Raw genomic sequence first — 12601 nt, forward strand, 5'->3', positions numbered from 1 at the left:
AACCTTCCGGGTGGAGTTTGGGTGTTAGGTGTTCGTGTGCGTTAAAAACCAACCAAATTCCCACTGGGGGAGGGCCGGTTCATACGACAAGTGAGGTACTTGCGCAACTCACTGGGTTGTTGTTGAAATAAAATGGGGGTGGGAAGAAAGATGTACATCGCCTAGAGCTCCCTAAAGGGAAAAAATGGGATATAAAAGTAATTACTTAATTAATATGTGACTTCAAAGTAAAACTGCATGCAAATAAATAATGAAGCGAACCCGGAAGCTAGCATCTGAGTGCGAGTCTATTAAACAGTCTACATTCCACATTCCCTTAAGCGCCGCAACGGCCACGCGCCGCGTGGGTCGAGAGGCTCTCTCTCGCGAGGAGCGCTACGAAACGGTGGTTTGCCTCTGACATCATCAGAGAGCGCCGCCCTACCACCTTGCTTCCGCTTCCGCCATCCCTGGGCCAGGGTCGCCTCTGCCTCTCGTCCTCCATGGCTGCAGCGATGTTTCGAAGCCTGCTAGTGTCCGCGGGCGGGACCCGCGAGCGACTCCTTCTACCGCCGCACCCTCGCCCGCCCCGCCGCCGCCGCACCCGCCTGAGGCCGGCGGCCGCGCTGGAGGCCCAGTTCAGCTGCCCCATTTGCCTGGAGGTCTATCAGCGCCCCGTGCGCAAATTCGCCCCCTGCAGGCACACGTGAGAGCCCAGGGTCCCTGGGGGGTGGGGGTGGGGCACGCGCAGTCATGTCCGAGGGTGAACCGCTTGTAAACATGATGCCCGTCTTTCAGCAAGTCCAAGGGGGGTAGTGTGGGTGGCGTCAGAAGAGGAGATGATGGGTCTGGTGGGGGAGCATTGGAGGTGTCTGCCTGATTTGGGGGAAAGCAGAAGATTTGAGGGGGCGGACCGAGGGAGGAACTACAGGCGTGAGGATGCTAAGGCATAGAACGGAGTGGGGTAAGTGGGGTCTAGGTTGGGAGAAAGTATGTTAGGGGGCTGAGGAGGTGAATTTGTGGTGCTGGGGTCTGACGTAGCAGTGTTGACAAGAATGAGACCTTGGGGTTCAAGCAGATACCTTGTAACAGATGTGGACCCTGTTGTGGGGAAGGTGAATTTCATACTAGGGATTGCTAGGAAGAGGATCATAAACAAAACTGCTAGTATCATAGTGCAAATTTGTGGCTGTTCAAGAAAGCAAGGAGGGTGCACTTATGGAGATGCTCTCTTAAAAAGAGAGCGGTGCTCCTGAATCGTTGGTTCCCATGAATACTGGGAGAACTGGACCCACACCACCCTTTTTCTACAATATTGTTATGTGCTGTGTGTGAAGGGAAGATAATGCTTATTACAGAAGTTCAGTAGAGGATAACTATGGAATAGCCTTATGAATTTCACTGAATTGTCTATCTCTGTGAGAGTAAAAGTAGGGTAATATAATCCTTTGAATAATATGAGCCTGCAGGAATCTATTGTGAGTCCTAACTGCTCCTGTGAACACAGATCTTTGAGAGCTTTTTGATACCGAAGCCTTTACCAGACATTGCCATGTGCATGGCAACCTCAAACTTTGAGCACCTAAACCCTTGTTACATTGTGTAATTATATAGTGAATTTTAGAACTCCTGAAACTTGTCTGCCTGAGGAGACAGATTCTGGAAGAGAGCTGTATCTTCAGTAGTAGTAAGAAGTCAAAAAGATGCTGTGGCATTATGAAAACTAACAGATGAGGTGGCTCAGAGGCATAGCTCCATGGTGGACCATCTGCTTTCCATGCAGAAGGCTCCCAGTTCAATCCCTGACTACTCAAGTTGAAAAGGATCTTGGACAGAATGTGTGGAGAAGACCTTGAAGGGCTATTGCCTGCCTTCTCCAACCTAGTGCCCTCCAGGTGTTTTGGACTATGACTCCCATCAGCCCTAGCCAGCATGGTGAGCCGTAATGGGAGATGGGAGTTTTAGTCCAAAACATATGGCTTGCACTAGATTGGTGAAGACTTCTCTAGATGTTTTGGTCTATGATTCCCATCAGTCCAAGCCAGCATTGTTGTATGCTGCTGGGACTGATGCAGATTGTAGTTTGAACATCTGAATCAGGAGAATCCCTGCAGTCCCTGGATTGGTGCCTGGACAGTGGTGAGATGGATGAGAAATAACTTAGACTGAATTCTGACAAGACAGAGGCACTGTGGGTGAGTGGTTTCTGTGTCTGAGAAATTGGTCAACTGCTAACCCTGGATAGGCTTGCATTTCCGTTGAAGGAGCAAGTTTGTAGTCTAGGGCAGGCTTCCTCAACCTCGGCCCTCCAGATGATTTTGGCCTACAACTCCCATGATCCCTAGCTAGCAGGACCAGTGGTCAGGGATGATGGGAATTGTAGTCTCAAAACACCTGGAGGGCCGAGGTTGAGGAAGCCTGGTCTAGGGCATGGTGCTTCTGAATCCAGCTTGTCACTAGAAGTACAGGTAGCCTCAGTGGCTAGAAGTTCCTTTTACTAGCTGTGACTAGTATGGCAGCTGCACTTGCTCCTGGATGAAGAAAGCTTGAACTACATGTGTTACAGTGGTGCCTCGCAAGACGAAATTAATTCGTTCCGCAAGTCTTTTCGTCTTGCGGAAATTTCGTCTTGCGAAGCACAGTTTCCCATAGGAATGCATTGAAACTTAATTAATGCGTTCCTATGGGAAAAAACCAGTCGGGGCCGGGTGTCGGGAAAGCCAGCGGGGAGAGCGGTTACTTACAGTACTGTAGTGAGCGGCGGTGGCGGGAGGAAGCCGGGTGTGGGGAGTGCGATGGGGAGCGTGGGGAGGGCGAGCAGGAGGAAGCCGGGTGTCGGGTGTGCGATCGGGGAAGGCGGGGAGGGCGAGCGGGAGGATCCAGGCGTGGGGGACTGCGATGGGGTAGCGTGGGAAGGCGAGCAGGAGGAAGCCGGGTTGTCAGGTGTGCGATCGGGGGAGCGCGGGGAGGGCGAACGGGAGGATCCAGGCGTGGGGACTGCGATGGGGAGCGTGGGGAAGGCGTAGCAGGAGGAAGCCGGGTGTCAGTGTGCGATCGGGGAGCGCGGGGAGGGCGAGAACGGGAGGATCCAGGCGTGGGGACTGCGATGGGGAGGTGGGGAAGGCGAGCAGGAGGAAGCCGGGTGTCAGGTGTGCGATCGGGGAGCGCGGGGAGGGCGAACGGGAGGATCCAGGGCGTGGGGACTGGGATGGAGAACGTGGGGAAGGCGAGCAGGAGGAAGCCGGGTGTCAGGTGTGCGATCGGGGGAGCGTGGGGAGGGCGAACGGGAGGATCCAGGCGTGGGGACTGGGATGGGGAACGTGGGGAAGGCGAGCAGGAGGAAGCCGGGTGTCAGGTGTGCGATCGGGGAGCGCGGGGAGGGCGAACGGGAGGATCCAGGCGTGGGGACTGGGATGGGGAGCGTGGGGAAGGCGAGCAGGAGGAAGCCGGCTGTCAGGTGTGCGATCGGGGAGCGCGGGGAGGGCGAACGGGAGGATCCAGGCGTGGGGACTGGGATGGAGAACGTGGGGAAGGCGAGCAGGAGGAAGCCGGCTGTCAGGTGTGCGATCGGGGAGCGCGGGGAGGGCGAACGGGAGGATCCAGGCGTGGGGACTGGGATGGGGAGCATGAGGAAGGCAAGCAGGAGGAAGCTGGCTGTCAGGTGTGCGATCGGGGAGCGCGGGGAGGCCGAACGGGAGGATCCAGGCGTGGGGAGTGCGATGGGGAGCATGGGGAAGGCAAGCAGGAGGAAGCTGGCTGTCAGGTGTGCGATCGGGGAGCGCGGGGAGGGCGAACGGGAGGAAGCCAGGCATGGGGAGGGCGATGGGGAGTGCTGGGAGGGCGAGCGGGAGGAAGCCGCGTGTCGGGAGTGCGATCGGGGAGCGCAGGGAGGGCGATCGTTAGTCAGCGGCAAGCAGGGAGGGCCAGCGCAAGCGGGAGGGTTCTTCTTACAGTGGTACCGCGCAAGATGAATGCCTCGTCTTGCGAAGCACGACCATAGAGAAATTCGTCTTGCGGGTCAACCAAAAAATCGCAAAACCCTTTCGTCTTGCGAGTTTTTCGTTGTGCGAGGCATTCGTCTTGCGGGGTATCACTGTAGTTACTTCAAGACTGTATTACTGTAATGCGCTTTCTGTGTGGTTTCCCTTGCACTTGATCTGGAAGGTGCAGTTAGCACAGAATGTTGCAGCACAATTACAATTACAGGAGTGAGATTCTATCAACCTGTAACACCTCAGCTCATTAGTTCAAGGTCTTACTTATTAGCATATAAAGCCCTTAACAACTTGAGACTAGTTTACTTATGAGATCACATTTCCCCATATATAGCCTGCTTGATTGCTTCCATCTGCAGAACTGACAATTACAATTGGAACGTAACACTCTATTTTTAAAAGATCTATATTCTAGTGTGGCAGCAGCTACACTTTGGGAGCCCCTGCCTGTTGACATCATGCAAATGCCTTCACTGTACCATTTTCAGCGTCCACATGTGTATTTAGCTTTTGAATGTTTTAAATAACTTTTGAATGTTTTAAATAGTTGTTTTTAACAGTTTTTTTCCTGATAATTCTACTGTTTCATTCTTTTTGTAAGCCAGTTCAAGGTCTCATTACAATCAAGCAATCTATTAAATTTTATATGCTAGACATTCTTCAGCTGTACCACCACAAATTACACTTTGGTTGGCAGGGGACACTGATTATCTTAATAACCAGACATGCTCATAGGAGCAGGTGGTTCTTTGTTCCCAAGTCCCAAGTTATTGAGCGTTTTATGGTTGTAAAACCAGCATTTTGAATTGTTCTCAGAAATAGATAGGTAGCCAGTTCGGTTAACAGTCCCCAATCCTCTCCCTCCTCAATTCTAATCTTTGCTCACTAATATGGATTGGAAGCGCTTCAGGCAGTGACTGTGCTATTCCTGTATTATATAAAATCACCTTGCCCTCCTGTGGCACAACACAAAGTTCACTTGTGGTAATAGGGCTAACCACCCTTTTCTCCTGCACTCAGTGGTGGGAAAGGCCTTATCGTTTAGCATTGCCTCTTGTGAAGACTTCTGGAACAGAGATGCTGATGGGTAAGTGCAGAGCCACAGCAGAGGTTTTCCCTTTAAAAGTTAGTCAAGGTAGCCAAGAGGAAAGGAGTAGCTTTGAGGAAACTCACTTGGCATCTGTCTAGCAGAGCAGACAGGGAAGAAGCAGAAAACTTACCGGTACTTGCAGCTAGCTGCTAGCATAAAGCTGATGAAATTTGCTGAAAGACCAGAGCATTTGCAAGTGGGCTGGCAGGTTGTCCTTTCTGCCTCTTGGATTCCCTTGCATAGCCTCAAGCTCCCTTTCCAGCACAGTGGTTATTTTGTAGTTTCTTCCACCAACTCTATATGAGAGGTTCTGATCCTGCAGGCATAAAAGATCTTTAAAGTTGCCATGATTCCTGATCTCTGGCCTGTTTCTAAATGCCATTCTCTGGCCCGAGGCTCTTTGAGTTACTGCTCAGATTCCTGTAGCCTCTTATTCCAAGTTCAGAGGCAGACATTTCCTGATGGATGCACAAGAGTGCTCTTTGACTTCATAGCACGTAGTGCTCAATAGTTATAAAGGGCAAGAGACAATGAGCAGCTCATCAAAATTAGATGCATAAATGACTGCAATAGATTTTTGTACCTCTGAGCAAGTGGTGTGTAGCATTCCAGAGTATGTACTGGTGCTCTGTAATATTCAGCATACAATAGAATGTTTTGCTTGTGATACAGAAAGCTTTCTTGCGTGCTTTAAGACTAGGCCATCTTCTACCCTATGCCCCATAGGTGCTGGAAATAGTCTGAGAACACCCTGCTATGTGTGGGCACTTCATCATCTAGGACATACAGAGAGCTAAACTCTCATTAGCTACTTCATGTTTTCAGGAGTGTTTTTATGTTTTTTGGCTGGAGGCCTGTCAGCACCTTATCCTGGGAGAGGAATCTGGCCAGCCTGTATTGTTGAATTTGCTGGCGATAAGCGTGTGTATGCCTGTACTACTCCTAGTGCTCTCGAGGCCTGCTGAGCAAAATTGAGTCTTATGTTTCTTTTCCAGATTCTGTGGGGAATGCCTGCAGCCGTGCCTCCAAGTACCATCTCCTCTCTGCCCACTCTGCCGCATGCCCTTTGACCCCAAAAAGGTGGAGAAAGCCTCCAGTGTAGAGAAGCAGCTCTCCTCCTTCAAGGCTCCCTGCCGGGGCTGTAGCAAAAAGGTAATTTCATGAGCCACGTGGGCAAGGGCAGATGCCAAGTTTAGAACCACAAGAAAATGGCTAGCCTAATTGCTGCCCAGTAGGTATGCCTCTTCACCTCCTCTCTGATCGTTTCAGGCAGTGGTTTCCATACTTCCTCCCCCTGCTCCGCCCCCCTGTGTCAATTGAAAATTGCTGAGGGTCTTTCTGCCAGTTGTAGCAATTGTAATGCACTGTACTAGATGCTGCATGATTTTTAATTGTTTTTATTGCTTCTTTTATTATTTACATTGTATCATAGTTTGAATTCCATTGTATTCAAATTATAATATAAGAAACAAAGCAATAAAAATACAGTTAAAAAATCAACATGAAACTTTAGTAAGGACAAGTCACGGTCTGGCTGAATGAAGTTTACAAGCCTCAGTTGGAGGGCATGTGGTTTGAGGTTTGGCGGCTGGAAGAACAGCTTGGGGTTCAGTTAAAAGTTCCTTTGCAGCCTTAAAGCGGCCACCTTGCCCCTTTTCAAGTAGCACAGAAGACAGTTTGAGTACAGAGTGATAGAGTTTGCTTAATGAATGAATGTGTGACAATTACCTGGAAACCAAGCTTTTACATTAAGAGGATACAGCACATTCTTAGGAAGAAAAATAGAGTCCTTTTGTCTCCATTCCTCATTTTACAGGTGACCCTCGCAAAGATGAGATCCCATGTCACATCATGTACTAAGGTTCAGGAGCAGATGGCCAACTGTCCAAAGTTTGTTCCTGTTGTCCCGACGTCCCAGCCCATTCCCAGGTATCTAATCTTCACCCGTTGGAGCAGCTGACAAGATGCTGCTTTCTGTTGGAAGCGTTGGGCTGATGGGGCTTGCATGGAGAGAAAGTGGATAGATAGAGGAACCTTCTTAGACTGCCTTTCTGACCTAACCCGTGCTGACCTTTTAAAGTGCTAGACTGACATTCTTGGGGTTGTTGACCTCATTTCCTCACTCACCTCCTCTTCCTTGATATCTGCCGCTTCTGGAGAAGAGAGAAGGCCTTTTGTCACTTTGTCCTGCAGATACCAAAAAGCAAGCATGGTTCCTTTGCATTCCCAGCTTAATTAGCTGGAACTAGGAACTCTTTACCATCCAACATATATTTCCTGTAAGAAACACAGCTTTCTTATTTTGCACACCTAATATCTCAGTGCGACTGCTTTGCCACTAAAAAAAATCATCAGCAAGTATACCATATAGAGCCAGCTTCCGAGCTGTGTGCTAACTCTGCAAGGTTAACCAATAGTTTTGAAGCGGTCACAAATGAGCCATTCTGTCCATGGGGGTTTTCTTTTGAAAGGGAGCGTTTGCAAGTAGCCCACAGGTGCTGTTCTCCTGGGTGACCCTTCCAAATTTCTGCTGTCTTTTCCAGCAATATCCCAAACCGGTCCACATTTGTGTGTCCCTATTGTGGAGCGCGGAACCTGGACCAGCAAGAGCTGGTGAAACACTGCATGGAAAACCACCGCAATGACCCCAACAAAGTGGTGAGTGGCACTACGAGTGGCCATGGAGCTAAATGGAAAAGAGGCTGGGAATTGTGCCCTCCCATATACAGGTTTGGGTTTTTGAGGGTGGGGGGCAGAAGCAGTGTAGTGGTTTGCCCATCCTGCCTATGGCACAACTTGAGTTACCCGCTGCTTTAGGTTGTGAACCGCAGACTGTTAAATGCTGCTCTTCTGCTGATGTAGAGCTAGAGGGGTATAACTGTCCAGTGAACTGTGAGGTTTGTGTGCATCTGATTTGTTTCCCGGTGTGGAGTTGGTAGGTGCATGTACTTCTGCTCCCAGGCATGGAGTGCTGTGCCGGTTTCTAGCTCATTTAATCTCTATTCAGCTTCTCAAATGGACAGAGGCAGTGCGGTGATGCCTTTTCTGCAGCAAGATAAAAGAGAGGAGATAAGTGCCCTGGAAAGGGTCATGTTGAGAGTTTAGGGTAGCAGTTCTGTTTTGAGGCCCACCTTCCATCGGTCCAAAACTTAAATTTGGAGATCTGGTCAATTTGGTATCAATAGATGTTTCCAAAGCAACTCAGGATGGGGTGCAGGAAAGAAGCTTGTTGCTGTCTTTTAGTTGCTGTTGGTGTTGATTATTTTAATTTTTCATGGTGGAGAGGGCTATCAGTGGCTACTGGCCTTGATGGCTATGCTCTCCCTCCATAATTGGAGGCAGCAATGCTTCAGAATATCAGTTGCTGGAAACCACGGGAGGGGAAAGGGCTCTTCTGCTCATGTTTTGCTTGCTGGTTTGACACCAGCATCTGGTTGGCCACTGTAACAACAGGAGGCTAGACTAGATTGACCACTAGCCCAATCCAGCAGGCTATTCTTACATTATGTACTTAATGCATTTGATTTGCGTATGCATATTCATTTGCCAACTGCTATTGATGTTTGGGTTTCCAGAGAAAAGCAGGGTGTAAATATTTTTAAAGAAATAGCCTGAGCTCCTCAGGAGTCATGTATGGCAAATACCAGCACAGGAAAGGTCATAGCTCAGTGTTAGGGCATCTGTTTTGCATGCAGAAGGTTGTGGGTTCCGTCACCAGGTAGGACTAGGAATGTCCCCTGTTTGAAATCCTAAGAGCTGCTCAGTACTGAGGTAGTTCTACCAATGGCTTGACTTTCTAAGGCAGCTTCCTAAAATTGGTAAAGGAACCCCAGGTGTGTGCTGTGGAAACTGGAGACTTTACATCAGAACTTTTGTCGCCCTCCTAAGAAAACATGGAAGCCTTTTCTGTGTGCAGTTAGGGTGTTTTCTGTATAGCAAGGCATATATTTTCTGAGCAGAAATCTACAGGCAGTACAGCAAGTCTTGGATAATAGCTGAAACGGGAGAGAAGAGATAGAAATCAGGACCACCTCACTGCTACAGATTAGAGACTAGCAGCTTCCGTCGATTCCTCTCAAAGTTTTCCATCCCATCTGGTCATCAGAACAACTTGTAACTAAGAACTTGTGCCTGAGTTTGCCTATTTCCTCCTCCCTCCCAATAGGTTTTCCTTTTGTGTTGTGAACTTTTCGATTGTAAGTTTGAGGGCATGGACTGACTTTTCATGATTTGTAGACTGCTTTGGGAACTTTTTTGGTAGAAGAGTAGGTCCTAAAATAATTAATTAAACACATGAAATAAATTATAGTGGTATTATTTCCCTAGGCAGTTCTGTGCACACATGCACCTATGTGTGAATATGCGAGAAACCTATAAATCTCATTGTTGATTTAGTGTGCTACTTTGTTGCTTTAGAATGGGCTAATCTGGTTCCTTTCCTTTTTAGTTGACAGTCCACTTCTTCTCTTCCTCCTGCCCCTCTGTGCTCCAGGTATGCCCAGTCTGTTCAGCCATGCCTTGGGGTGACCCCAGTTATAAGAGTGCCAACTTCCTACAGCATCTTCTGCACAGGCACAAGTTCTCCTATGACACGTTTGTGGTGGGTACCTACTGCCGAACTTACATGGGGTGCATTAGATGGCGGTCAGGAGCCCTGGTGCTCAGTATTGCTTTCTGTGGGTTGGCAATTAGGGCTCCTTTGTTGCTTGCTTTGATGGTTTGCAGTTTTTGTTGTTATTCTTTAGTATGTTCTTCCTTGGGGGTCTTTTGGGCCTGGAAAGAGGGATAAAAATATAATATTTGATGATAATCATGGACCAAGCTGATATTGGGGGAGGGGGTGCTGTTTTATCAGAAATTCCTCCCATTTGAGAGCTCAAGTAGGTGTTCTTTCTACTCCACTCTTATAAGGAGACTTCCCTTTTAGACAACTTGGACATAATTGTTGAGATTTTAATCTTGTCCCAAGCCTTTTTTTTTTTTTAAGCCAGTGTAGTGTTTAGATTGCCACATTGGGTAACCTGGATTCAAATCCCTGCACATTCATGAAGCTCAGTGGGTGATCTTGGGCCAGTCTACCTTTCAGCCTGGCCTACCTCACAGGGTTGCTGAGAGGGTGGAAGGGAAGGGTGAGGAATCAAGGACACTGCTCTGAGCAATGTGGAGGAGGGGAGAGAAAATGAAGTCTTTTGGTAAAGCAATATTGGGGACGGGGCTTGGATCAGGGAGGAAAATGCTTCCGTTTTGTTCGCTGCAATGGTTCTTTCCTCATTTCCAGGACTACAGCATCGATGAAGAAGCAGCATTGCAAGCAGCGCTGGCACTCTCCCTCTCCGAGAACTGAGGGCGACCGCCATGGGGTGGATCGGGACTGTTCAGGGCTCTTGCTGACCTTCCCCCACACAGTGGGGAGGCACAACCCCTCACCCTTCCCTCGGCCTCCATCTAACAAGTAGGCAGCCCATTCCCTTGGCTCCTGTCCTGCCTTCTTCTGCCAGGTGGAACCTTCCTTCATTTTTCGGAGCTCAGAGGTGAGGGGATTCGATGTAGGCGCCTGAACGGGAAAATGCAGCGGGGGACCCCGACCTCGCCCACTTCGAACTGTCGTTTGGGCCCACTTTGTACTTCCAGTTGGACATTCCATATGTAACTTCAGCGCAGAGGGTATATTTTATTAAGATGCTTTTACTAAGATTTTAGCACTGTTGGCCCTCATCCTGTTTGCGGTTTATATAGCAACAACGCATTTTGTGAGGAACTCTGTAGTTTAACCCTTTTTTAAAAAAAAAGAAATATCGCCTGTGGTTTTTGTTAAGTCATTTGGGATTTTTTTATTATTATTTAAAAGAACAAGAAGCATGGGACACAGGCACTTTGTAGGACTATTTATTACGCCCTTGGGGGGCAAACTGCTTACCACTCAGCCATTGCAACAGAGGCAGCAAACGCTGGGAGTGCGTGGAAATGCCAAAGAAAGGCATTTCAAAAGGATCCAGAATCCCCAAGTCAGGTTAGGAAGCCATTCCTAGCCACATGCATCTTTCTCTCCCTTTCCCTTCTGCACCCCACCCCCCAAACAAACCTTCCTCATTTTGTACCGGCTTTTGTGATAACTCTACATGCAGCCTTTCCCAGCCCGGTGCATTCCAGGTGATTTGGACCACAGTCCCTATCAGCACCAGCTGGGAGTTGTAGTCCAAAACTCGTGGGAGCCACCATGCTGCCTGAGGCTGCCATGTAGGTTATCTGTAGGGGGTTTTTTTCTACATCTCTCGGTGTGACAATACTCTTTTCACATTTTATAGAGAGAAAAACAAAACAGTTAACTGTTGATACTGCAATATCTGTGTTTGACTAGGAACAATAGTATTTTTATGGAGCATTATTTTTTAAAGTATATTTTTTAAAGAAAAAAAGAGGTATGTATTCCAAGAATTTCAGGGTGGGGGTGGGGGGCATGCCAGAACCTGGAGTGGAGAAGGGGCTTCCTTTCATTAACACTGGAGCAATCAGACTATTGTCGTCTTCTTGTTTTTCAATATTTCTCTTCTCTTCCCTCCACTCCCCACAAAAAAGGAAAAAGATCTTTGTTGAAATGACCTTTCTGGGTTTCCTTTTCTCCAAGTAACAATCCTTTCTTTTTAGAAGCTAGAGGGGGAGAGAGAAACTTGTGCGGCCATTTCAGGTTGTCATAAGCTGTTACACGCCACAAGGTACTGCAAGGTTTTATCATCCAGGTATCATGCTAATGGATCAGCAGGTCCAAAGTAGACTTGAAAGAAATAAAAGCTGTGAATAAGCTACAATATATGGTGTCTGTTTGTGTCTCTAGTACGAAGATTCTGCTCAAAACGGGCACCTCATAGCACATCCTGGGGGTGGGGTTACATGCCCTCTAGATTATTTTACGGTCGGGAAGTTTAACAATACAATGTTTAAAATGGACAACTTCCACCGGAGCCCTGCCAGCCACCCTGATAGGCATTTCCCCCCCAGGGAACAGTTTTTCAGATGAAGAGGATTCAAAACTGAAGCCCTCCCTGCATTCTCAAGGGTTGCAGTCCACCTTCTGTCACCTCATTCTATATATCTGGCCTAATTTACTTCCTACCGGTAGCATAGATTTTGAAGTTGGGAGGGATGGGGACATTCTGCTGTAGACAGCAGACTCTCCACTAGGGGGAGCAGCAGTCTCAGCACTACGCCAGTGTTTTTCAACCACTGTTCCGCGGCACACTAGTGTGCCGCGAGATGTTGCCTGGTGTGCCGTGGGAAAAATTGAAAAATTACTTTATATATAGTCAATATAGGCACAGAGTTAATTTTTTTAACATTTTCTAATGGTGGTGTGCCTCGTGATTTTTTTCATGAAACAAGTGTGCCTTTGCCCAAAAAAGGTTGAAAAACACTGCACTACGCTTCCCAGCCTGCAGATCTTCCATGCTTGAGCTGCCTTTGGCTGAAATCAGGCATGGCTCTCTTGGAGCCTGTTCCAAATGGTTTTGGAATGCAAGCAGACTTAATCCCCGTACTGCCA

General features: G+C 48.3%; 1 protein-coding gene across 2 annotated transcripts; it reads left to right on the forward strand.

The window, feature by feature from the left end:
* The first annotated feature begins 482 nt into the window (after positions 1 to 482).
* Positions 483 to 11870, forward strand: RNF166 (ring finger protein 166). Of its 2 annotated transcripts, none has more exons than XM_033156990.1 (6): positions 483 to 685; positions 6060 to 6216; positions 6881 to 6993; positions 7608 to 7722; positions 9557 to 9664; positions 10343 to 11870. In XM_033156990.1, exons 1-6 carry the CDS (start codon positions 483 to 485, stop codon positions 10406 to 10408), a joined length of 762 nt encoding a protein of 253 aa, XP_033012881.1. In that variant the 3' UTR covers positions 10409 to 11870. The 2 variants fall into 2 exon arrangements, with proteins under 2 accessions (XP_033012881.1, XP_033012884.1); XM_033156993.1 differs by lacking the exon at positions 483 to 685 and adding an exon at positions 5040 to 5061.
* The last annotated feature ends 731 nt before the right edge of the window (positions 11871 to 12601 follow it).

Source organism: Lacerta agilis, chromosome 8, assembly GCF_009819535.1.
Source record: "Lacerta agilis isolate rLacAgi1 chromosome 8, rLacAgi1.pri, whole genome shotgun sequence".
Lineage (NCBI taxonomy): Eukaryota > Metazoa > Chordata > Lepidosauria > Squamata > Lacertidae > Lacerta > Lacerta agilis.